A 24,270-nucleotide genomic window follows, 5' to 3' on the forward strand; every position below is an offset into this window, starting at 1 on the left:
TGCGTCGTCCATCTTTTTTTTACATAAATCGCTTCAGTGGGTTGTGCTACTGCTATTATTGTATGTGTTTTCTTGGATTGTTCTGCTGATGAAACAAGTTTCAACTTTTCAAGTTTCAGTTGACAAAAAAAAAAAAAAGAAGAAAATATCTAGACAACATAAGCTGTGGAAAATGATAAGTAATCAGGAAGCTTTATAAGCCGACATCTTTTTACAGCGGATGGCACTGAAAAAATCTTTTTACAGTGGATGGCATTGAAAAAATCGTTCTCAAACAGCCTCACTTTCATACTGTCATAGCACCGCTCTGAATAAAGTCCATGGTTTACAAGAGATAGCTGGTTTTGATTGTCTATTTTCATATGTATATATGTACCATCTGATTTGATCTTCACATCCCAATTTTAATAGATATTTTATTTAGATGCGAAATTGATGGTCGTGGTGAAAATGAAGTCATAACTGAGGGACACTGCTGCAAATGAGTATTAATGCCACACGTTAACTATAGGCTACTAAAAATGTTTGTTTTGCTCTTTGCTTCCATAATCAAAGTTTTGAAAATATATCATAGTTCATATTTTTCACATTGGAGGTTGGGGTAAAAGAGTTAGAGATTCAATACAAAACCCACAGAGTGGTAATATATACTAAGTGAGTGAAATATTGCAATATTTACGTGAAGTGGTATTTAAATAAAACTCGAAAACAATAATAATCGTGCAACAAAACTCAAAGTCCCAGAGTTCCTGATGCGCTCGTGTGAGGAAGTGACTGAACGCCCAATGAGAGGCGAGCTCGCGAGTGACACTGGTGTGGAAGCGCGTGCTCAACACTGAGCTGTCAATTACTGTTAAACAAGGACAGATAGACGTCAATACACGCTCCTGAACTCACAATCTGTGGACGACGCAGTTTTCGAAAATGGGTAAGCAATTATATTACTTTTAATGCACTTAATGTGTAATATCAACATGATTACGGTACATTTGAATGCTTTTAAATGAGTTTTTAACTAGAGTGAGATTGTCTGTGAACTGGCTTTCTAGACCTTGACAGGTTTCCTAAAACAAACCAGATCCCAGTTTTAGATTCAATGCCTAATTCATAGATTTAAGATATTATATACACTGTGCAGAAGGTATCAGTGCTTATTTATACGTGGCAATACATTTTAATTTAACATTTGAAATGGTTTGGGAATTAATCACTACACTATATGTCTATTGGCATGGCTTAAAACTATAATATTACCTATGATATTTTTGTTACTAGCACTTTTTTTACATTGCACATATAAGTGATATAATAGTGACTAATATATGTTTCAGTTTTAAAATTAACCATTTCTGAGACATTAAGTTAGTTGTTTTGACTAGTCCTGATGCTATAGCCAATGGGCTAGTTAAATTAAAAATCTTAGTAGAAAAACTGAGATTATACAATGAAAAATAATTAAGTGTATAAAGAATTTTCACCCAGAAATTGTTACACTGTAAAAAATAAACAATTGTTGGTTTAACTTAAAGTAAACATCCTGGTTGCCTTAAAAAAAATTGTGATTGGTTTAATCAACAGAAAATTAAAATATTATGTTATCTGAAACAAATGAATTATCTAAGTTGATTTGACAAAAGAAAAAAAAGTTGTGATCAACCTTTAAATTGGGTGTTTAAGTCATTTCAACTTAAATTACATTAAACTGACTTTAAAAATTAGTCGAATCTTGTATAATTCATAAAAACAAGTTGAAAATTGCTTACCTTGTTTTGATGAGATAACGCAATGTCAAACATACATTGTCATAACTTAATTTTTTAACAGTGTAGTAAATTTACATTTACTACTATTTTACTCATAACAAACAGTTATGAGTAAAATAATGAATTAATTCCATTTTTCAGGTAGAAAACAATTTAAATAATTACATGTATACTAGTGAAACTCACTACTGAATGTTTTCTTGTAAAACATACTCTAATAATCTTTATTTTATTTTTAACAGTGTATTAGCCTAACAAATGGTTAACTAGTGAAACTGAAAAAGATACTAATGACTAATTTAAAAATAAAATCCTAGTTAAATTGACACGTTTTTTTTTTTTTTTTTTTTTTTGTGAGTGGTAAGTGGCTTGCCATAGCTATTTCTGTCATTTTAGTAATTTGAGTGACAGTAATAAGGCGTATATATGAGTAACCATAACAAGTTTTGCTCTTTGAGGAAGTGGTTTAGAGAAATAGCAACACATTGCTGTTGAAGCGTAAAACCCCTCATCAGATACACTGACTGCAAACTGATGAAAGTGAGCTAGATAAGCCTAATGGCCCAACACACACATCACAGACACTGATGATAACTCTTCAACGTCTGACGTCGTCATAACTCCTGTGTGATGATATCACAGGGTTATTACATTATGATGTTGTTTTTCGAGACCAGAAAGATTGCAATCGTCAATCCGGGATGTGACAGATTCACCATCAGAAGAAAAGCCGCAAAGCCCAAGTAATATCGCTTTGTTAAATGCTGAAATCGAGGTCCATCATCCTTCCAGAAAACAATGCAGAAGTTGCTATCGCATCAGTGATAATATCAGTCGAACTTGTCACACAGTGTCTCTGCGCTGTGGCTCAGAAGGGGAAGTGGAATAACAGAAGGCTGTTGAGTGCCCTGGCACCGGAAGCGTCTCTGGATGTTTCAGACACACAGATATTCGAGTGTAAAGAGTGATGAGGTGCCCTGAACACATAAATCAGTGGTTTTTGTCAATGAGAAGCTGTCAGTTTACCATGGCTTGATCTGCTCGCTCGTGCATGGGACACTTGATGATATTGCTCTGAATAAGCATGTAAAAAAAGGCCGTGTACTGTATGTAATAAACACATGATTGATTCGGTGAACCAATGCGAGATATTGCTTTTATTATGATCTGAGGATCCGATCCGTGTCGGTTTTGTTAGACAGCACACAAAGTTTTTTTTTTGTTATATTCGAGCAAGTATCACAGCTGTGGTTTATGCATACAGACAGGAAGTAGTGTTGTAATCATGTGGTTTCATATTCGAATGTTTCTCTCTCTCACGTCTATTTAATTCAACGCTTCTAATGCAAAACTGCATTTTATAGAGCAGACGTGCTGTTGAGAGAGAGAGTCGCTCAGTTTATGTACATTCAGTACTTGTTTTGATTTTTTTGTGGTCATTGGGATTCCCAGGATTGTTGTTGATGTTGTTTACTCACAATCATGTCATTTCAAACCTGTAGGACTTTCTTTCTTCTGTGTGCAAAAGTATTTTGAAGATAGTGGTGGTGTTGTTAAATAAAACTAATCAAAATCGTTTTCTCTAATTGAAATAAAGTTGAAATAAAATATAAATATCGGATGAAAAACTTCAAAGAAATTTAGAAATGTTGCCTTGGCAGCTAATTGAAATAAATAAGTTTAAGTACCAAAACTGAAATTCTGATTTCAAGCTATAAATGTACAAATCGAAAACAAGAAATATAAATATTATTAGATGAAAATAAAAATTATTGTTATTGGCAAGTAGCTGAAATAATTCAGCGGAAGTACTAAAATTACTTAAACTAAAGCTGATATAAAAATGTGACGAAATATAAATTATAACATTATAAATGTTACATTGGCAACTAACTGAAATATGTAAGTTGACGTATAAAATACACTAAAATTACTAAAAATTAAATTAATTTAAATTTAACTTGTGCACTGTAAAAAATATTGATGGTTTAACTTAAAAAAGTAAGTAACCTGGGTTGCCTTAAAATTTTAAGTTGATTGAACTGGAAAAAGTGAGTTAATACAATGAAGGAGATTAATTTAATCATCAGAAACTCAAAATAATAAGTTATCTCAACTAAATAAATTATTAGAAAGTTGATTCGACAAAAGAAAATATATTGTGACAACACATTTTTTTTACAGTGTAAATATATATTAAGAAAATGTTACAAAGAAAATTATAACCAAAAAACCTAGAAAACTATAAAATTATAAATGTTATCTTGGCAGCTATACCTGAAATAAATAAGTTATCGCTCAAATTAAAACTGAAATAAAAATTATTTGAAGCAATAAATAGCCTATATAAAAATAATACAAATATAAATATTAGAATATATATTTCTATATATATACTAGAAAATTAGAAATGCTTGACAGCAAACTGAGATAAATAAGTTGACTAAAATTATACCTATCTATATAATATATATATATATATATATGGAAAAAATTAAATAAAAACTTGTTTGTAAAAATTGCAAAACAAAATTACTAAAAAATTACACTTAAAAATAAAAGTTAATTCAAAACATGAATAAAAGTATATAAAGAATAAAGTTTTTCAGCAGTTTTTGCCTATACAACGTCAGTCAACATGTACGTTTTTTTTTGTGGTTTTTTTTTTCGTTCCTGTCCCGCAGAAGAAAGAAAGTGATGCAGGTTTCGGTTAACGATGATCATGTTGAGTTAAAACTATCCATTTCTGAGTAATCCTAAAGTTACCCCAAACGTGTTAGAAATTCACCTTTGCTTTGATGCGGATTTTCGAAGAAAAAGGACTCTAAAAAAACATTTATTTATTATATTAACATATATTTATTACATTTATTTGCTATATATATATATATATATAACAGCTTTATAAAGCTGATCAGTTGGCTTGCTTGCTTTCTCATCAACACTGAAAACCCCATTAAAACATTTCATTCCCACACTGTAAAAAAAAAATATGTTCATGATTTGTAATCACAAAATTTTTCTTTTGTCAAATCAACTTAAATAATTGATGTGCTTCAGATAACATCATATTTTGAGTTTCTGATGATTAAATCAATCTCCTTCGTTGTATTAACTCAATGAACTTGAAATTTTAAGGCAACCAAGTTACATCATTTTTTTTAAGTTAAACCAACAAATATTTTTTTGCAGAACAGTGTAGATTCTTTAGTTTATTCCCACGATCGTTGACGTGTGTGTAACTGTGTTTCAGTGCTGGACCCTCGCGGAGAGGTCGAATCTGGAGAAGCAGAGCGTGAGGACTGTGAAAACACACAACAGGAGCTCGATTCACCAAAGCAGGTAATCTGCTCATCCTCAAGCCTTAAGACTCATTTCTGAGAACATCTGGTGGTTTAGCAGAGACTATCATATGACTTGAGTCCGATGCACTATTTTTATTGTGGTTCTGTGGCAAAGGCTGCGTAACAGTTCCGCTTTTGTTCCACTAAACGACTAAAAGCATATGGTTTTGAGTAAATAATGACTGAACGCGTCGCTTACTATCCCTTCAAGGCGTGAGAACGTATTATCTCGCAAACCTGAGCTGTAAACATGGATTTGAATTTGCATGGTAGTTTATGTAAATTTCACATAACCGATGAGTCTAAAATTTGCTTGTAAAAATAACATCTCACTTCCCCTTTCGATCTAATGACTGTTGCCAAATTGATTTCTGGTATTATTGCAATATTTCGGTTACGGAGAATGCTGATGTCAGGAACAATAGTTAGTCACATGACATCTTTATTATTTAGCAAGAAAATCCTCCTTTTTTTTTTTTTTTAATCTGTTGTGTGAAAAATCAGTGTCCCCGTATATTGACATATATTTACTCGACAAGTCTTTGCTCCCCCTTTTTTTTTTTTCATTTTTCGCTTCTTCATTTATGGCTTCACAGTGAATAAGTGAGTAAAATGTGGCATAGTCATTTCTTTTATGCTACACACACAGATAGGCATATAAACAATGGCATATGTTTTTTTCTCTCTCTCTCTCACACTTCTGGTAATTGAAAACAGCGTTTGTATGCTAGTGCAAAGATGCATCATATTTCCAGGGTGGCGTCAGAAGTTGAAAGCCGTGTGGTTTTGGTGGCGAGCGCTGGCCATGCCACTGCGTCTTCTTCTTCTTCTTCAACATGTAGAAACTCTCATTTTGAGAGTGTTATTGACACGTCCGCTGCAGACTTTACCCACGCACTTTTCCGAAATTTGAATGGTGGAAATTGAAGAGCTGCGAGTCTCTCACAGCTACTTTTAGCCACAGTTCGAGAGGGACACACACTCACACACACACACAAAACCTTCCTGTTTGAAACTTTAAGGTAGCGTCTAAGAGCTTAGCTCTTCCCTATTGTGGTCTTGATATGACTATATTAAATTGAACGAGTGATCTCATGTTTTTGTTGCATATCAAGTGCCCTCAATAGTTTAATGGCACGTACGTTGATGTGAATTCAAGCATTACCTCAGCTCTTTTATTAAATTTGTGGTTAAAAAGGACTTTGTAAGAGATAAAAGAGAAAAGGTTTCTGAAACCAGTTCATTTTTAAAGAGCATTTTTGATCCCAAAGTGGGCGGAGTTCGAACCCGCCTTTATCTGAACTTATTCTTAATAAATAATAATAATAATTTTGTGGGCGCCTTTCAAGACACTCAAGGACACTTTACAATAATAAAACACATAATTATACTGGGGAAAACAACAAAAACTAAAGAAAAAAAAAAAGTCTCCGCATATCATATCAGCTGCATATGATTTAAAAATTAAGAAAATATTTAAAATGTGAAAATAAAGTACTTAAAGATGATTTAATGAAGTGTTTATCGAATATAAGTGTATTTGAATAGGTTTTTAGGTGTTGGTGTAAAGAAGGGCAGCTATACGAGGGAAACATCATCAGTTCATAAATATAATCAAATACAGTGAATATGTTGTGTATTATAGTCAAGTCAGATTTATTTATATAGCGCTTTTTACAATATATATTGTATCAAAGCAGCTTCACAGTGATAAACAACTTAAAGGAGTAGTTCACTTTTTAAAAAACTTTTGCTGATAATTTACTCACCCCCATGTCATCCAAGATGTCCATGTTATTCTTTCTTCAGTCGAAAAGAAATTAAGGTTTTTGATGAAAACTTTCCAGGATTTTCACCATATAATGGACTTCAATGGGGTCCAAACGGTTCAAGGTTCAAATGACTGTTTCAGTGCAGCTTCAAACGACACCAGATGGTGAATAAGGGTCTTATCTAGGACCCTTCGAGTCATGACTCGAAAAAAGATTTGTTCATTTTGAGTCACGAACGCGCATCACAGAACAGAGCAAGGCGAGCATTTGAGCTTATAAAACTTAAACTTTGTTATTTTTTTTTTAAATGGCCGATCGTTTCGCTTGATAAGACCCTTATTCATCGTCTGGTGTCGTTTAAAGTCCTTTGAAGCTGCACTGAAACTCCCATTTGGACCATGAACCGTTTGGTTCCCATTGAAGTCGAAAATCCTGGAATGTTTTCATCAAAAACCTTCATTTCTTTTCGAGTGAAATAGCAAAACTCATTAACATGTTTCTCCTGATTAAAAGATATTTAAACATTTATTCCAAGAACGTTTCTCAACGCTATTCCTCGAAGCTGGTTATTATCAGTGTTGTCAATATAACAGGAAGTGTTTGGGTAGATGGCAATCAGATAAATCTCTATATGATATTTCAGTGAAGATGACTCAAACCAGGCTCGGTCGTACCCGTAGCAAAAAGGCATGTGTCAGTGCGTTTTCTCTGTTGTATTCATGGCCGAAGCGAGGGAAAGAATGAATCAGACTCTTTTTAGATGGGCCTACATACACGTATGATATTATTCCCTTTACACGAGAGAGATATACCCTTAGGCCTCAATGTTTACTCATTTCGGTACACTGAAAAGGGGCCTTCTTGTCTTCTATATTAGTCAGAGGTTAGAATAAAGCCCTATATGCTCAATATTAGTCATTGTAGAGGCCTTGTTCTGGGAAGAAGTTACCCTCTCTGAGGAACTCTATTCAGTGTGAAACTCACTGACTGAACATTACTTAACGGCACAGTTCAACCACCAAAGTCATCAAGTGGAAATCCAAAGCTTTCTGTGCGCAACGCACTGGGGAATTTCTCTTCTCAAGCTGTTATGAATGGTTTTCGGTGTGTGAATGTGATTTAACCAAATGTTTCCAAAACTTGTTTCCACCAACACAAACGTTTTAGCTGGTTTAAGATGATCTGTGCCCAGCTTAGGAAAGAGAAAAGGCTCATATTATACACATTTTCTTTTTCATATTATTCACACTTTATTTCAATAGTCCATGTCGACTTATTCTACCAAACCGTCTTCTAATACTATAATAACTATGTTAGGTAACACTTTATTTGATAGTGTCCTTGCTAAATATTGTTACATGTACTTACACTCTTGTTTTAACCAAAATTTGGGTCAAATATGGACTAACCCAAATGTTGGGTTAAAAAATGTCATTTCAAATTTTAACTTTTTGCTTCAAAACCAACTTTTTTTTAAATAAAATTTTTAACCCTACAACCCTACAACCCTACATATTTGACCCAAATTTGGGTTGAAACAATCCAGCATTTTTTAGTAATAATCATGCAATAAATGATTCATAATTACATGCAACCAAATCCTAACCCTATACTGAGTACATGCAGTTGCTCAATATTACTCAGTACTTAAATATATAACCACACTGTAACAATGACACGTTAATATAAAGTTAGTAAAATGTCTAAAGTGGACTATCAAAATAAAGTGCAACCAAAATGTACATTCTTAAAAATGCTGGGTTGTTTTAACCCAATTTTGGGTCAAATATGGACAAACCCAAATGTTGGGTTAAAAATGTCATTTCAAATTTTAACTTTTTGCTTCAAAACCAACTTTTTTTTAATTCAATTTTTAACCTAACATTTGGGGTTGTCCATATTTGACCCAAATTTGGATTGAAACAATCCAGCATTTTTTTTAGTAATAATCATGCACTAAATTATACACGCAACCAAATCCTAACCCTATACTGATGTAGTTGCTCAATATTACTCAGTACTTAAATACACTGTAACAATAACACGTTAATATAAAGTGTAACCCAAAGTTACATTAGAAGAATGTCTAAAGTGGACTATCAAAATAAAGTGCAACCAAAATGTACACTCTAAAAAATGCTGGGTTGTTTTAACCCAATTTTGAGTCAAATATGGACAAACTCAAACATCGGGTTAAAAATGTCATTTAAAAATGTAAATGTGTCCATATTTGACCCAAAATTGGGTTAAAACAACCCAGCATTTTTTAGAGTGTACATTAGTAAAATGTCTAAAGTGGACTATCAAAATAAAGTGCAACCAAAATGTACACTCTTAAAAATGCTGGGTTGTTTTAACCCAATTTTGGGTCAAATATGGACAAACTCAAACATTGGGTTAAAAATGTCATTTAAAAAGTGTAAATGCGTCCATATTTGACCCAAAATTGGGTTAAAACAACCCAGCAATTTTTAGAGTGTACATTAGTAGAATGTCTAAAGTGGACTATCAAAATAAAGTGCAACCAAAATGTACATTCTTAAAAATGCTGGGTTGTTTTAACCCAATTTTGAGTCAAATATGGACAAACTCAAACATCGGGTTAAAAATGTCATTTAAAAATGTAAATGTGTCCATATTTGACCCAAAATTAGGTTAAAACAACCCAGCATTTTTTAGAGTGTACATTAGTAAAATGTCTAAAGTGGACTATCAAAATAAAGTGCAACCAAAATGTACACTCTTAAAAATGCTGGGGTTTTAACCCAATTTTGGGTCAAATATGGACAAACTCAAACATTGGGTTAAAAATGTCATTTAAAAAGTGTAAATGCGTCCATATTTGACCCAAAATTGGGTTAAAACAACCCAGCATTTTTTAGAGTGTAAATGTATACGATTAGTTAAGGATCAAAGTTTTTCATAATGACTATTGTCCACCCATACTACTCCATCTTTAAGACTTCTCCATGAAATGAGAATCTACATTGTTAAAAGCGCTATGACTTGACTTGTAAATTAACTCTTTAATAATTGTTTCCATCCTACAGCTCCTTTAACAGCCAGATGGTCTGTCATGCATCAAGCCTCAATGTATATGCAACTTCTGAAACAATTAGCTTACATGAACTGATTTTCTGGAGTTTACCAGGAAGCCGTAAGTCACGTGTGTTGTTTCTGAGTGGGCGATACTTGACGGCTGGCGTTCATTTCTGCATGCCTTCACTCTTTCATTTCTCACTTGCGGCCTGCCCTCACTGTGGGTCATTGTCTTGTGTTTCTGCGCGTTAGCTTTAGCACTTCCACTTTGGCGTGATCAGCTTATCACTTTGCCACTCAGGGTGGATGTGCTGTTTTTCTGTAGATAACACTCACTTACTTCCCTGTTTCACCAGGGCTTGTTCCTTTCTGGTTATGCAAGAACATCTATAAGGTGTTCAAACACACTGCGAAAAAGCCCAGGCAACATTAGCAGAGCCATGATGTAGTGGGTATTTGCACCAACAGAGGGCGCTGCGAGGAATACTGATTACTTTGCGCCGCTACATTTATTATGAAAGCTTTTCAGAGCATTATTATCATCATGTAGCAAAAGAGGATTCAAGATAGTCACATACTAGCTATTCATCTGTTTGTATGTGTAATCGCTCCTACTTGACAAATTCGAACCCCATGTCTATGATATGAAGCCGCAGCCGCTAGCATCAATCGCTAGTGCGCCTCTTGAGATCAGGGGAGTGAGGTTTACATGCACATCGTGTCATAAACTGTAAAAAAATATACAAATGTTAAACGTCTGAACTTATTATTCTCATCGGAGAGGCCTTTATTATGAATTAAAATTAAGAAAATATTCAAAAGGTGAAAATAAGGGTACTTAAATATGATTTAATAGTGAGAATGAAGTGTTTATCGGGTATAGGGCTGGGGTTAAGAAATAAATGACACGCATAGCAAATAATATTTGATAAGTTAAACAAAAAGTCATTAAAAACAAGCAGACAAAAATATTTTGCATCCGTTCATAGACGATAAGTGAGGTTTCAATTTCAGAAATCTGGTCACGTTATATTACAAACATGGATGATGCCCTAAATCGTGCTGTGTTTCAAGGGCTGTGGCTTACTTTACCCCCCTTATGCTCTTAAATAGGGCATCATTTGAGGGGACAGCTATTTGTTGTGGTGTCTGAAACCAGAGGCGTTTCCTGAAAACTTGTGTTTTTGTCTAGATTAGCCTTGATTAGCACTTTTTTACAAACTTATACAAAGAATTCTTAATATGGAAATAATGTAATTTTAAATCAGTATGCTCTTGTGTAAAATTAACAAAAAATACACTTTAATGTCATTTCTATTGAAACTTTGAAACTATGTTTGTAATTACACACTTTTCAATTCAGTACATTTAAAATATATATTCACTTTAAATGAAATATCAGATTTATAACTAATCAAAAGTGCTTTAATATGTTAGTCAACACATCAAAATAGTTCTTTAGGATGACAAAAGTTTATTAAACATAATGACATTTAAAAGTGTTGTGAAAGTGAGGCCTTTTATTTCAGCATTAATAAAAATATTATTTCTGCATGTACAGTTTCTTTTAAATGTATTTGTAAGATTTGAAGTACAGAACAAGTGTTCATTGAATACTATTACACATGCACAAGGTCTTTTGATTAAATTGTATAGACAAGTGCAAACTGAGGAACATAACTATCTGATAATCTCACTTCACTTTTTTAGTATAATATACAGTCAAATCAAAAATTATTCAGACACCAGATGTACTTTTAGATTTTTATTTTTATTTTTTATTTTTTGGTAGAACACTATAGTTAATTTATGTAAGTGAGGATAGCAAAATAAAGTAAACTGTGACATATTATACCCAAAAATGCAACTGTTATTCTCTAATTGTGTAGTTAAAAGTAACAGCTGACAGATATTCAACATAATTCATTTGCGAGACGTCTAGAAGGACGGACAAAACCAGTCAAATATTGACTGGGAGTTCTTCTCATATTTGATTACCATTTTCTGAACTATAGTGAATAAACTGAACAATGTCTGAACAATTTTTAGTTTGGCTGTAGATGCATTCATTGTGATTTTCAGCTCTCGCCCTCTCTCTCTCTCTCATGCAGTAATTGCAAGGTTTCTCATGTTTGCAGCACTTGAGTCTTGATCACAGCACTAGTGCATCTCTCATTTGTGAAAACCCCACCAGTGGTTCGGTTTCCCTTCAAACAGGATGTCTGGTTACTTATTGAAAGTGGTGGTGAAAGCCAAAGCTGTTGTGTTTTCAGTCTCGCACTCTGAATATGACTGGAGTTGCATGAACACCTATATCACCTACAATTTTGCATGAGGCTTTCAGAAAATGAATCAGGTTCATCATGCTATTTGTGTGAAAGTGAAATTTGAAGGTAATTCGAAGCACAATTACGCCGCTTCCTGTAAATGACACAAACTCTCCCACATATATTCATATCTTGCCTATATCGTGTACAGTGCACATGCACACTGTATATTTATTGACAATTGAACTCTTATGTTGGGAATCCTGAACTAGACAGAAATTGAAAATGATGTGAAATTTATGCACTTTTATCACAATTTCACCTTAAAAAAGGCCTATTTTTTTTGCATTGCGACCATTTAATTTTCTCTCAATTTTTCACTACAAAATTTTTCACTACATCAAATCAACTTTATAATAATTTAATTAGTTGAGATAACTTATTATTTTGAGTTTCTGATGATTAAATTAATCTCCTTCATTGTATTAACTCACTTTTTCCAGTTCAATCAACTTAAAATTTTAAGGCAACCCAGGTTACTTACTTTTTTAAGTTTAACCAACAATATTTTTTTACAGTGGAGTAATCACAACATTTTTTCTTTTGTCAAATCAACTTTATAATAATTTATTTAGTTCAGATAACATATAATTTTGAGTTTCTGATGATTAAATCATTCTCCTTCATTTTTATTAACTCACTTTTTCCAGTTCAATCAACTTAATATTTTAAGGCAACCAGGTTACTTACTTTTTTAAGTTAAACCATCAATATTTTTTTACAGTGTAATGGTGATTCTTATTAAATTCTTATTACTTGAAAACAAATAGTTTTTAATATAAATCAGTAAACAAGCAAGACTACCATCATTTACATTGTTTATCATTTGAATATAAATAAATAAAAATACAGTAATAATGTAGTAGAAAATAATGTCACAGCAGCTTATGTTTTCCACCTATTTTTATGCGCATTTTGGGATATTGCATAAAAAACGCTGTAAGGAAACGCCAAGATGCTCATAAATATTCAATATTTTTTATCTGATGACAAAACATACGCTTTACTGAACAAATTATGTGTGAATAATAAATTAAATGTGACTTTGCCTGTATAGACGACATACCTGGAGTAGCCAGTCATATTTGGCGCCAGTTTTGACGATTTACCTCTCGCTTGATGGAAATGTTGCTTTTTTCGCAAATGTTTAATGCGATATTTCAATTTTGTTCAGCCAGATATTTGTTGAATTTTTTATGGACAACTTTCGTGATTTTGTGTCTTTTAACCATACGCCATTTTCCCACTAGACCACCATGGAGATGGAGAACTTGGCATCCACAAATAGCAGTGATGAGGCTTCCAGAACTGACCAATCAGAGAGTGAAGAGAGGACATTTGTGACCAATCTGTACTGTTTTATGAAGGAAAGAGGCACGCCGATCGAGAGAATTCCCCATCTCGGCTTTAAACAGAGTGAGTCTGAAAACTGTTGCATCTTATATAATATCATTTAAATCAGTGCTTTTGGCATTGAACATCATGTGGTAACGCTACACCAAAACCTCAACTCTAAAAAACATGCAAATGTAATTTATGTATATACTGTATAAGGGCTGTCAAACGATTAATCGCGATTAATCACATCCAAAATAAAAGTTTGTGTTTACATAATATATGTGGGTGCACTGTGTATAATTATTTTGTATATATATATATATATATATATATATATATATATAAATACACACACATGCATGTATATTTAAGAAAAAAATATTATTTATATATAAAATAAATTATATATAAATCTATATACAGCATATACATGAAAATATTTCATAAATATATACAAGCATGTGTGTGTATTTATATATATGAAATAATTATACACAGTGCACCCACGTATATTATGTAAACACAAACTTTTATTTTGGATGCGATTAATCGTGATTAATTGTTTGACAGCCCTAATATATTACAAAAAGCTGCTTTGTCTTAATGATATTCAAAATAGCTGAGAATTTACTTTGTAAATGGGTTGATGCTCTCAGCAGCCATAATTCACCTCACAAAACACATTGTCATCATAAACCATGTTTAAAACTATATATAACTAATGCATTTTATTATTAACATTGCGCACCAGCTGAGAACCACTAACATAAAAAAAACTGTATCTGTCACTTTCCGCGAATACATTTATAAGCATTAAAGACACAAACTACATGATTTTTGTTGTAAAAACTGCTGGATAAATGATCTAAAATATATACATTCTTAAATTAGTCTTGACCTTCTCAACTCCAGCTATTGAAATCATTAGTCATAATATGGTATTATCATTAGTCACAATTATTTGAATGTGACACGTTACAGGTACTTACTAAAGTAATAACAGTATGCATAATTACAAGCAACTATTCCTTAACCAAACCCTAACCATAACTCTATAATAAGTACACGTGGTTAATTAATATTACTCAGTACTTATTTGAGTAACTGCATCACCTGAAAATAAAGTGTAACCTCTGAATTTTACAAAAATGGCTTTGTCGAATGCATTTGTCAAGCTCAAACTAGGACTGTCAAACGATTAATCGCGATTAATCACATACAAAATAAAAGTTTGTGTTTACATAATATATGTGTGTGCCCTGTGTATAATTATTTGATATATATATAAATACACACACATGCTTGTATATATTTAAGAAATATTTTCATGGATATACTGTATATAGATTTATATTTAGGGCTGTGCAAAAATTAATTGCGATTAATCGCATCCAAAATAAAAGTCTGTGTTTACATAATATATGTGTGTGTGCTGTATATAATTATTTTGTATATATAAATACCTATGCATGCATGTATATATTTAAGAATTATTTGCATTTAAATTCTGTATATATTTATATATATATATATATAAATACATAATCTATATTATATAAATATAAATATTTTATATATGAATTACACATTTTCTTAAATATATACATGCATGTGTGTGTATTTATATATACAAAATAACTATACAGCACACACAAATATATTATGTAAACGCAGACTTTTACTTTGGATGCGATTAATCGCAATTAATTTTTGCACTAGCCCTATATATAATTTATTTTATATATAAATAATATTTTTTCTTAAATATACATGCATGTGTGTATTTATATATATATATATATATATATATATATATATATACAAAATAACTATACACAGTGCACCCACATATATTATGTGAACACAAACTTTTATTTTGGATGCGATTAATCGCGATTAATCGTTTGACAGCCCTAGCTCAAACACGTAACAATTTTATTGTAAAAAATATTTGTTTATTAATTTGGAAGAAAACTAGCAAGCCAGAAGTGAGCGAGAGTGTTGTTTTAATTACTTTATATGAAATATACTTAAAAAATAAATAAATCTAAACTGCAGCAGTGTTCCAGAACATGTTTCCACACCTTATACCAAATTAATATATAATAAAAATCGCCTCCTTTTACTGCTCTTTTGTTGAAGCACTAAAATGACAATGTATTTGTGCATTTTGTGGGAAGTGGATCTACATATCAACCCCTTTTCTTTTTTTTTCCAGTCAACCTGTGGAAAATCTACAAAGCTGTGGAGACTCTTGGAGGATATGATGCGGTAGGTGTCCTCAAGCAAACAAACCTTTCACAACCTGTTGCTGGTCTATCTCCCCCCATCTCTCATTCATGCCACTGATAGCACTATCTTGTCGATATATTGTGCAAGTGTGCCAACTGCCCAGGGCTTCCGCACCTCACGAGGAAGTTGAGAAGCAGGTCATGCATTCGCCGCTTGCTCTTGCACAGTGGAAACTATGATGGCTTTAGGTCACACCATACATACAGCAAGTGACCGTTATGACCACAATGAGAATGGGGTCCATCCGCCACTTGCTCTTTCTGTCCAAACCTGCCTCTACAAAGCTTTGTTCTCACTCTTGAGTTTCCACTCACTCTAAGGTGCTAAAGTGTTTGTATTTTAATAAGTGTGCGTGTGGTCAGTTAAACCGATGTCTGTCTGTGTATAATTTTAGCCTTGGTCAGAGGGGGTCTTGCTTTCTTGGTGTGAATGGGGTCTGGGAGTGGAAAGTTTGACCTTGTAAGAGTCATGCAACAAACAAGAAAGCAAAGAGTGCCATTATTGCATCAGACAAACTTTATTCCAGTAACTCATCTGAAACGAATGTGTTGCTGCCTCTGAACCTGCCAATAAAAAGTACCTTGCTCATTAACTGATTTAGCAATGTGTCAGGCAGTAAGAGTGGCGTTCGCATTGTAAAGCTGAAACCTTTAACAGCCTGTGAAAATAAATTTTTTGGTATGTACTTAGACACAAATGAGGAAACCTCTGAAACCATGCAGTGACTAATCATGAAGTTCCACTATGACAAGAGCTGATCAGACTGATAATGCAATGCATGCAAACTGTGAAACAAAATGCAAGAAAATTGAATTAAATGATCCGTAAAGATCCGTCATATTTGGCTGTTTGCTCTTTTAGTTAAAGGAGACCTCTAAGCGTCTGTATAGCCTATATGACATCCTTTAGTTTTTTCTGTTAATTATTATATTGTTGGGCTGCGTGTCTATTTTTCGAACTTAGAATGCATTATGTTGGTTTGATTGCGTTTGTTACATGAGAAAATAAGTATTTGTCAACCCGATGTAGTAATTTGGGTGTTGGTTGGGTCGCGGTCTTAAAGGAGTAGTTCACTTTTAAAAAACTTTTGCTGATAATTTACATCCAAGATGTCCATGTCTTTCTTTCTTCAGTCGAAAAGAAATTAAGGTTTTTGATGAAAACATTCCAGGATTTTCTTCATATAATGGACTTCAATGGGGTCCAAATGGTTTAAGGTCCAAATGAGAGTTTCAGTGCAGCTTCAAAGGGCTTTAAACGATTCCAGACGATGAATAAGGGTCTTATCTAGCGAAATCGGTCATTTCAAAAATAAATCAATTTTTTAAAGTTTTATAAGCACAAATGCTCGCCTTGCTCTGTTCTGTGATGCGCGTTTGTGACTCTCCTGTTCAAACTTGTTCATCAAAATGAACAAATCTTTTTTTGAGTCATGACTCGAAGGGTCCTTGATAAGACCCTTATTCATCGTCTGGTGTCGTTTAAAGCCCTTTGAAGCTGCACTGAAACTCTCATTTGGACCTTGAACCGTTTGGTTCCCATTGAAGTCCATTATATGGAGAAAATGCTGGAATGTTTTAATCAGAAACCATCAGTTTTAACTTTTCAACTGAAGAAAGAAAAACGTGGACATCTTGGATGACATGGGGGTGAGTAAATTATCAGCAAAAGTTTTTTTAAAAGTGATCTACTCCTTTAATGTCAAACGGGTCTGGTATGAAATAAAATTAATGCTCCCATTGTACAATGAAATTCTGCAGGCAAATTCTCAAAGTAAATGTGAACGCACCAGTAGAAAGAAGAACTAGAGATGCACTGATATGAAAATTTTGTTAAAACTGATAATTCTTTATATTTAAAAGCCGATAGCCGATATATCGGCCAGTAAATCGTAATCCAAATTTTTTTTAGAAAAACAAGTCTCACCATTAAAAGCCATGTCCCAAACACACTCATCATAATTTTATGTAACATATATGACAGACTGATCATGTTGCTCTACAGTGATTTCAATCATAAATCTGGCAATTCATATCCATCATGTTGAAAGGAAATAATCCATTATTTCTCAGCTTTAAGATATATTCCTATTGGGCATATAACGAAAACATTAAAAATGAACATATTCCGGACGATACCGATATGGTGGTTGATATATATCATGCATCCCTAGAAAGAACGTGAAAATCACTTTTATTATTTGCTGTGTGGTGTGGCCTTGTCGTTAGTTAATCTGTCCTGTAGTTGAAAGAAGTATTACTAAAGATTAGGCAGTTAAGTTCAGTTCTTTTTATAATAATATGTATAATAATAACGCTGTGTTTGCTCACAGGTAACAGCGCGGAGGCTGTGGAAGAATGTGTACGACGAGCTGGGGGGGAGTCCAGGCAGTACTAGTGCCGCCACATGCACACGCAGACACTACGAGAGGTAAACACACTTGCAATCTCAAACAAACCTAATGATTTGAGGTGTCTTGGTCATAACTAATCTTTGCAACAGAAGTGAATCACTTTAGCGGGACAATAACATTATTCAAGATCTGCTGTAAAGCCAAAACCATCTCTGTTGCTTTAATTTCCTATTATCACTGTACGCTGCTTTGAAACAATCAATGTTGTTAAAAGCGCTATATAAATGAAGGTGACTTGACTACAGTGCAGAACGAGAAGTTGCGATGAAAACTCTTACAAGCAAGACTAACTCACAATCTCTTTCTTTGTGCAGATTGGTGTTGCCCTTTGAGAGGCAACTGAAAGGAGAGGAGGACAAACCACTGCCACCCTCCAAACCTCGCAAACAGTACAAGAGGAGCCCTGAGAACAGGGGAAGTAAGCCAGAGAGCAAGAAGAAGAGGAAGATGGAGAGAGAAGAGTGCGAGGTGAGCGGAAAGAAATGCATTTCGTTCAAAGAAGCTCTTTGTCAAATGAGAACTAGTGAGAAGTATGTGATGACGCAAACAGATTGTTGATTGATTCATTGAAGTGGACTGACTGAGCCAATTAAAGGGTTAGTTCAGTATTTTACACTTAAAGCCCTGTTTTAAGATTGTTTCTGAATAAATAGCACGGTTAAGATTGAAATTTGGACAACTGCTGCTGTCCCGGGAGTTTGAGGTTTGTGTTAGCACCCCCTCACCCCCACAATGGTCGTCTATGTGATAGATAGATAGATAGATAGATAGATAGATAGATAGATAGATAGATAGATAGATAGATAGATAGATAGATAGATAGATAGATAGATAGATAGATAGATAGATAGATAGATAGATAGATATGATGCAAAAAAGAGTCTTAGATGATAGATAGATAGATAGATAGATAGATAGATAGATAGATAGATAGATAGATAGATAGATAGATAGATAGATAGATAGATAGATAGATAGATAGATAGATAGATAGATAGATAGATAGATATGATGCATAAAAGAGTCATACATGGCTGTTTAAGAAATGAAAAGCTACACACTCCATCAATGAGCTGTTGCTACACACATAATCACTGCAATAATGATCCAATCACAGACTCTTCAGCACTTGCCTATTTAAATCCAAACAGGGACTTTTAGTGTATGTGTGTGACGATCCATCAGTCTGACGCATCTCACTTTCGTTCTCAGGACAAACTGGGATCAGATCATCACTGTGAGAGAGGCATGTGTTCCCATTCCAGTTCGTGGATGCCATCCTCCGACTCTGAGCACCCGCCCACGGCTCCCGTCCACGGCCCCAGAGAGATCCCACTCCTTCAGACCCCCATCCCGGCTGAGGTGATCTCTCCCTTGGAGAAGAAGAAGCGTATGGCTCAGGCTAGCCTCACCATCCCTGCCTCTGGCTCCGTGGAAGACGGTACCGAACTGGAGAGACCCTCCGTTATCCACATATCCCTCTCAACCCAGTCTCCCGCCAACCCTTCCTCCACACGCGCCCGACACTCCTCCGAAGGCTCGCCCCTTCCCGTCTCCTCTCCGTCTGACTCCTTGTCCCGAAGCCCGTCTCCTTACTCGGTCTCATCCGAGGACTGTATAGCCGTGACGACCCAAAAGTCTCCCGTCAAAGAGACCGGAAGTAAAACGCCTTCTCGTTTGCCAACTCTTCCCACATCCAAGCCTAGTAGCGCCGGAGTTTGCAAGCCTCTCGGTTGTTACCCCAACGCCAACAGCAAAGAACTTGCCAACTATCACCACTACCATTACCGGGAATACCTGCAAGCTGGCCAAACCCATCCCGATAAAACTCAACGGAGTCTTTTATGGACCTCGGATGGCAAATCCGCCACCAGACTCGCGTCCCACAGGCTTCCCTCGCCCGTCTACACCAACGCCTGTTGGGTTCCTCGTGCCTCAAGCTTCTCGAAAGTCTTACCACGTGATCCCTGTAGGCTAACACCCAGTTTTAAGCCACACATGTCCTATCACCAGCACCTCCTAAAGAGGCCTACCTCCGATGAAGCCTATTTGAAGAAGATCCCAGTGTCCTCTCAGCTTCGCATGACGACGGACAGAAAAGAGAAAGGAAAGACTATGTTGCCGAAGCCTCTTCCTAGTACCCAGCAGTACTTCTTCCACCCCCATGCCGGTTTAACAATGCCCTACATGCCAACCTCAGAGAGGTCCCGGGGAGACTTATCCGAACAGTTGAAGGCTCTTCAACCTGTACTTCTCCCAACACATCTAACAATACCTAACGCTCAGACCCACTCTATGCATTGTCCACCAGTGGGATCCCCCTTTCTTGGCTCTTATGAGGCATCCTTGCCTTCCTATCCTTACCCGTTTCCAATCTGGCATTCACCGGCTGGGTACAACATGACAGGCCTGCAGCCGTACTGAGCTGTTCTGAAACTTCTGGTCAAGACTTCTGTTGTCAACATGAAATCAAAACTGAACCTAGGACATATTTTAGCCATCAAGTCTTAAAATGTGATAACATGCTCATAGAGTCCCCCTGTGGTGAAAAGCAAGTTTTTATGTCAGTGTGGTGTTTTTAATATGCTTTAAGTATTTCCTCCTTAAAACTGCAGTGAACCAAAGACAAAGTTTTGAAATCAAACGACCTTGTAACCAATCAGATCAACGTGTGATCGACAACCAGCGGATCTCTGAGCTGAGTGAGTGTGGAGGCGGGGCTCATTTGCATATTCATAGAACCGCATATACTAAATGAGGCAAGGGTGTCGAGTTACATTCTAAGGCATAATAATTATTTTAAAAGGGAAAAACGTTCAAATATGTCATTTTGGTGATCAAATATGCGTTTTAATGGATAAATGATTGACTACGGGGGACTTTAAATTAAACTAACGTGTGCTGGCTGTTTCATTTCCTGCACAAATGACTACAAACTCTGGAGTCCTTTTTCAAAATAGAGTTTCTGGATCATTTTACAAGAAGTAAAATGGGTTGTTAATTGTTTCATGTTGATTTTAAGACTAATGCCAACTGGAAGACTTGCATATGAGGTCCTGTAACTGGTAGAGCGTCACTTGCAGCGCCATATTCATGGAATTCGATTCCCAACAGCATACACACAATACTGGCAAAATGCCTCAGTGAATGCTTTGGATGACCAAATGCTGTGAAATGTAAATGTTACATAGTACACATGTTGACAAGTCTATGTAGCTATATCTGCTAAAGAGAATTGCTTTTTAGTTGAAGTGGAATAAGTGTACACAATATTTCAAGCCATTCATCTAACGAATCAAACTTACTTGTGTACGGTTCAGGGTCCTGAGTAAATTATCAATATTTTTATATTTTTATGAATCATTACCAAGGCCAGTCTGGCTCAAATTAGAATTTTCATATAAAGGGAAATCCTTCAAAATTGTATTTTTATGTTTTATCTTTATATTACAGTCTCAAGGTACTTGCCACATTGAAAAATGCACCGAAAATGTGAAAAATGTCTAATGTACAATTGTATACTGAATGTAAAAATATTTTTGTATAAAATAAATGTCAAGATCATGTCATGTGATTTCAATGAAAATATACTGGCAATGAGAAGACGCATTATAAATGCTGAAACACCACATTTATTTTAGATATATAAACACAGACAATTATTTTTAAGTACTTTAAAAATAGATGGAACGTAGTTTGAGTCCCACGCAGTAGGGAATGTAATTTCTTTGTCTAAACATTGAAAAGTAAAGACATCTGTAGACATTATCAACCTTGCAAAAATGTGCAAACTTGCGTTATAGTCGTCGTTTTTAAGCAACAGCTCATTCATGTAACAGAACAGGTAATGCATTGTATTTTTGAGGAAAGTTTGGAAGTATCAGAGCCACAGTGAACAATAGGGTAGGCAAACTTTCTCATAATACAATGAAACATACATTCCAGGTAGGAAAACAATGCAGACTTGTACATTTCAGATTTGCACAAAGACAGTTTCTTGAAGTTAAATGTTAAGCAACCACAGAAAAAGAACTAGGTCCCTATAAAAAGTGCAATTCTATTCTTGGAGATTGTGCGCAAGTCACACATCTATAGTGTTTGAGTCAGTATGGGAGTGTTCAGTGCATGTTTTAGTGGGGTAACTCGTGTGGAACGAGTTTGTAGTGAGCGCCACAGGATGGGCAGCGCTGGGCTTCACCCTCATGCAACCAAAACCAAACCACTGCAGTGTTGTCTTCTTCACCTTCAAATACAAAAGGAAGAAATAAATAAATCAGATAGGCGCATTTAGGCTTGTCCGAAGATCATCATGATGGCTCGTGCTAATAATATACATAATTGACAACAGCTTTACACTTCCCATCCACCTATTTTTTTAATGCACATTTTGGGATATTGCATTTTGTAAAAAAAAAAAAAAAGAAAACACAAGATGCACATAAAAAAATGCATTAAAAAAGCTCCAGAAGCATTGCAGCATGTTTCAATACTCATTAATGTGAGATAAGGATGAACTTGTCTAGAAAAATGTCTAAACAGAAATCAGTATTTTAATTTCACTTACAAACACAGCCAACAATCCTCTTGTTGGTTATGGAGGGGACGATATGAGGGTCTTGTTTGGAGCCTGCGTACTCCTTCGGTTTTAAGATGTTATATGGATCCTGGAGGAGAAAAGCAGCATTGGTTCTCCTGAACTCATATTACAGCTCTCTTTATTTTACCGCTAAACACAAGATACTTGCCAATCCTTCCTTGGAAGCTTTCAACACGATCTTCTCCAGACCGGTGGCCTGCTCATCATCTGTGGGAATGCCTGAACAACACAAAATCACATTCTATTAATATTACAGAGTTATTACTGCCCCTCATAAAGACATTTATATTTCTGCTAGTACTATAGTCTTTAAGTGACTGAAATGATTTTAGCCACATATAGACACACACATTTTAACTATTTAAGTCCACTTGAAAGAAATGATTTACAGGGACATAAATACTATAGATGTAGTCAAATACATACACTCAAACACACACACACACACACACACACACACACACACACACACACACACACACTTGCATCCCATGCTATTATTGTTATTATTCTACAAACTAGCCTGATCTATTTCCTGCAAGGGCGACTAAGACTAAATAGGATGACAGCGATTAACAGGATTAGACATCAGTAGGAATTCACTGACAACTCTGTAATGAGGAAATAACGATGAAGTCGTTGCGAGAATTTGATAACAAAAATATTTTGTAAAGAAGATGAATGTTTATTTGAAGCGATGGGACAGTGACGCACTACAAGTAACTCAAAAAGGCCGATTTACTGTCGATCTAAGCTCTATCCAGTTCCAACACACACACACACAAAACAAAACCATTGATGGACCAGTACCTCCAGATGCCAGTTTCCTTATGGCAGCTTGAACTGGGACAGGCCGACGGCTGTAAACAACAGCACGGGTCGCTGATCTCAAAAGGAGTTTGGCCGCCATTCTTTCTCACAGACACACTGCGCATGCGTCGCAGCTTATACTCGCTTTGTGCACCAATTGAAACACTGCGCATGCGTCACAGCTTTAACAATTTAAAGCTAAAAACTTCTATTAGATATCCCGCTACTGACAGTTTTTTCAAGTTTCTAAAAGTGTATTTTTATTTTTACTATTGAGAATTGCATTAGACCCATTAACAGCTAAATTTGCTCGATTACACTGACTTAATAATACATTTAATAATTAAACGTACAGTATGTACATTAATGCACAATAGACCATTAGTTTGTTAAAAAAAAAAAACGTTTTAGGCTAGATAAAAAAAAATGTCATAAAAAAACTAACACTTAACATACACTTTAAAGTTATTAGTAAAAAAAAGTCCACTTTCCCCATTTTTTTCATACTTAATAAAATTTTCATTATTTTTAACTATGTGATGTGATTATCTAAATGCAGTTAAAGTTGTACCCAG

At 34.8% G+C, this 24,270-nt stretch overlaps 2 protein-coding genes across 2 annotated transcripts; one reads left to right on the forward strand and one right to left on the reverse strand.

The window, feature by feature from the left end:
* The first annotated feature begins 815 nt into the window (after window positions 1–815).
* Window positions 816–21,862, forward strand: arid5a (AT-rich interaction domain 5A). Its single transcript, XM_039675008.2, has 7 exons — window positions 816–928; window positions 5,017–5,105; window positions 13,496–13,661; window positions 15,802–15,854; window positions 18,208–18,305; window positions 18,603–18,756; window positions 19,501–21,862. Exons 1-7 carry the CDS (start codon window positions 925–927, stop codon window positions 20,710–20,712), a joined length of 1,776 nt encoding a protein of 591 aa, XP_039530942.2. The 5' UTR covers window positions 816–924; the 3' UTR covers window positions 20,713–21,862.
* Window positions 21,863–21,903: 41 nt separating this feature from the next.
* cox5bb (cytochrome c oxidase subunit 5Bb) lies at window positions 21,904–23,846 on the reverse strand. The gene is made up of 4 exons (XM_039674910.2): window positions 23,696–23,846; window positions 23,034–23,104; window positions 22,853–22,952; window positions 21,904–22,531 (listed from the first exon to the last, which is right to left on the reverse strand). The coding sequence occupies exons 1-4, from the start codon at window positions 23,793–23,795 to the stop codon at window positions 22,419–22,421; spliced, it is 384 nt and encodes a 127-aa protein (XP_039530844.2). The 5' UTR covers window positions 23,796–23,846; the 3' UTR covers window positions 21,904–22,418.
* Between the last annotated feature and the right edge of the window lie 424 nt (window positions 23,847–24,270).

The sequence above is a fragment of the Pimephales promelas genome, chromosome 14 (assembly GCF_988280905.1).
Source record: "Pimephales promelas chromosome 14, fPimPro1.hap1.1, whole genome shotgun sequence".
In the NCBI taxonomy this organism is placed as follows: Eukaryota; Metazoa; Chordata; class Actinopteri; order Cypriniformes; family Leuciscidae; genus Pimephales; species Pimephales promelas.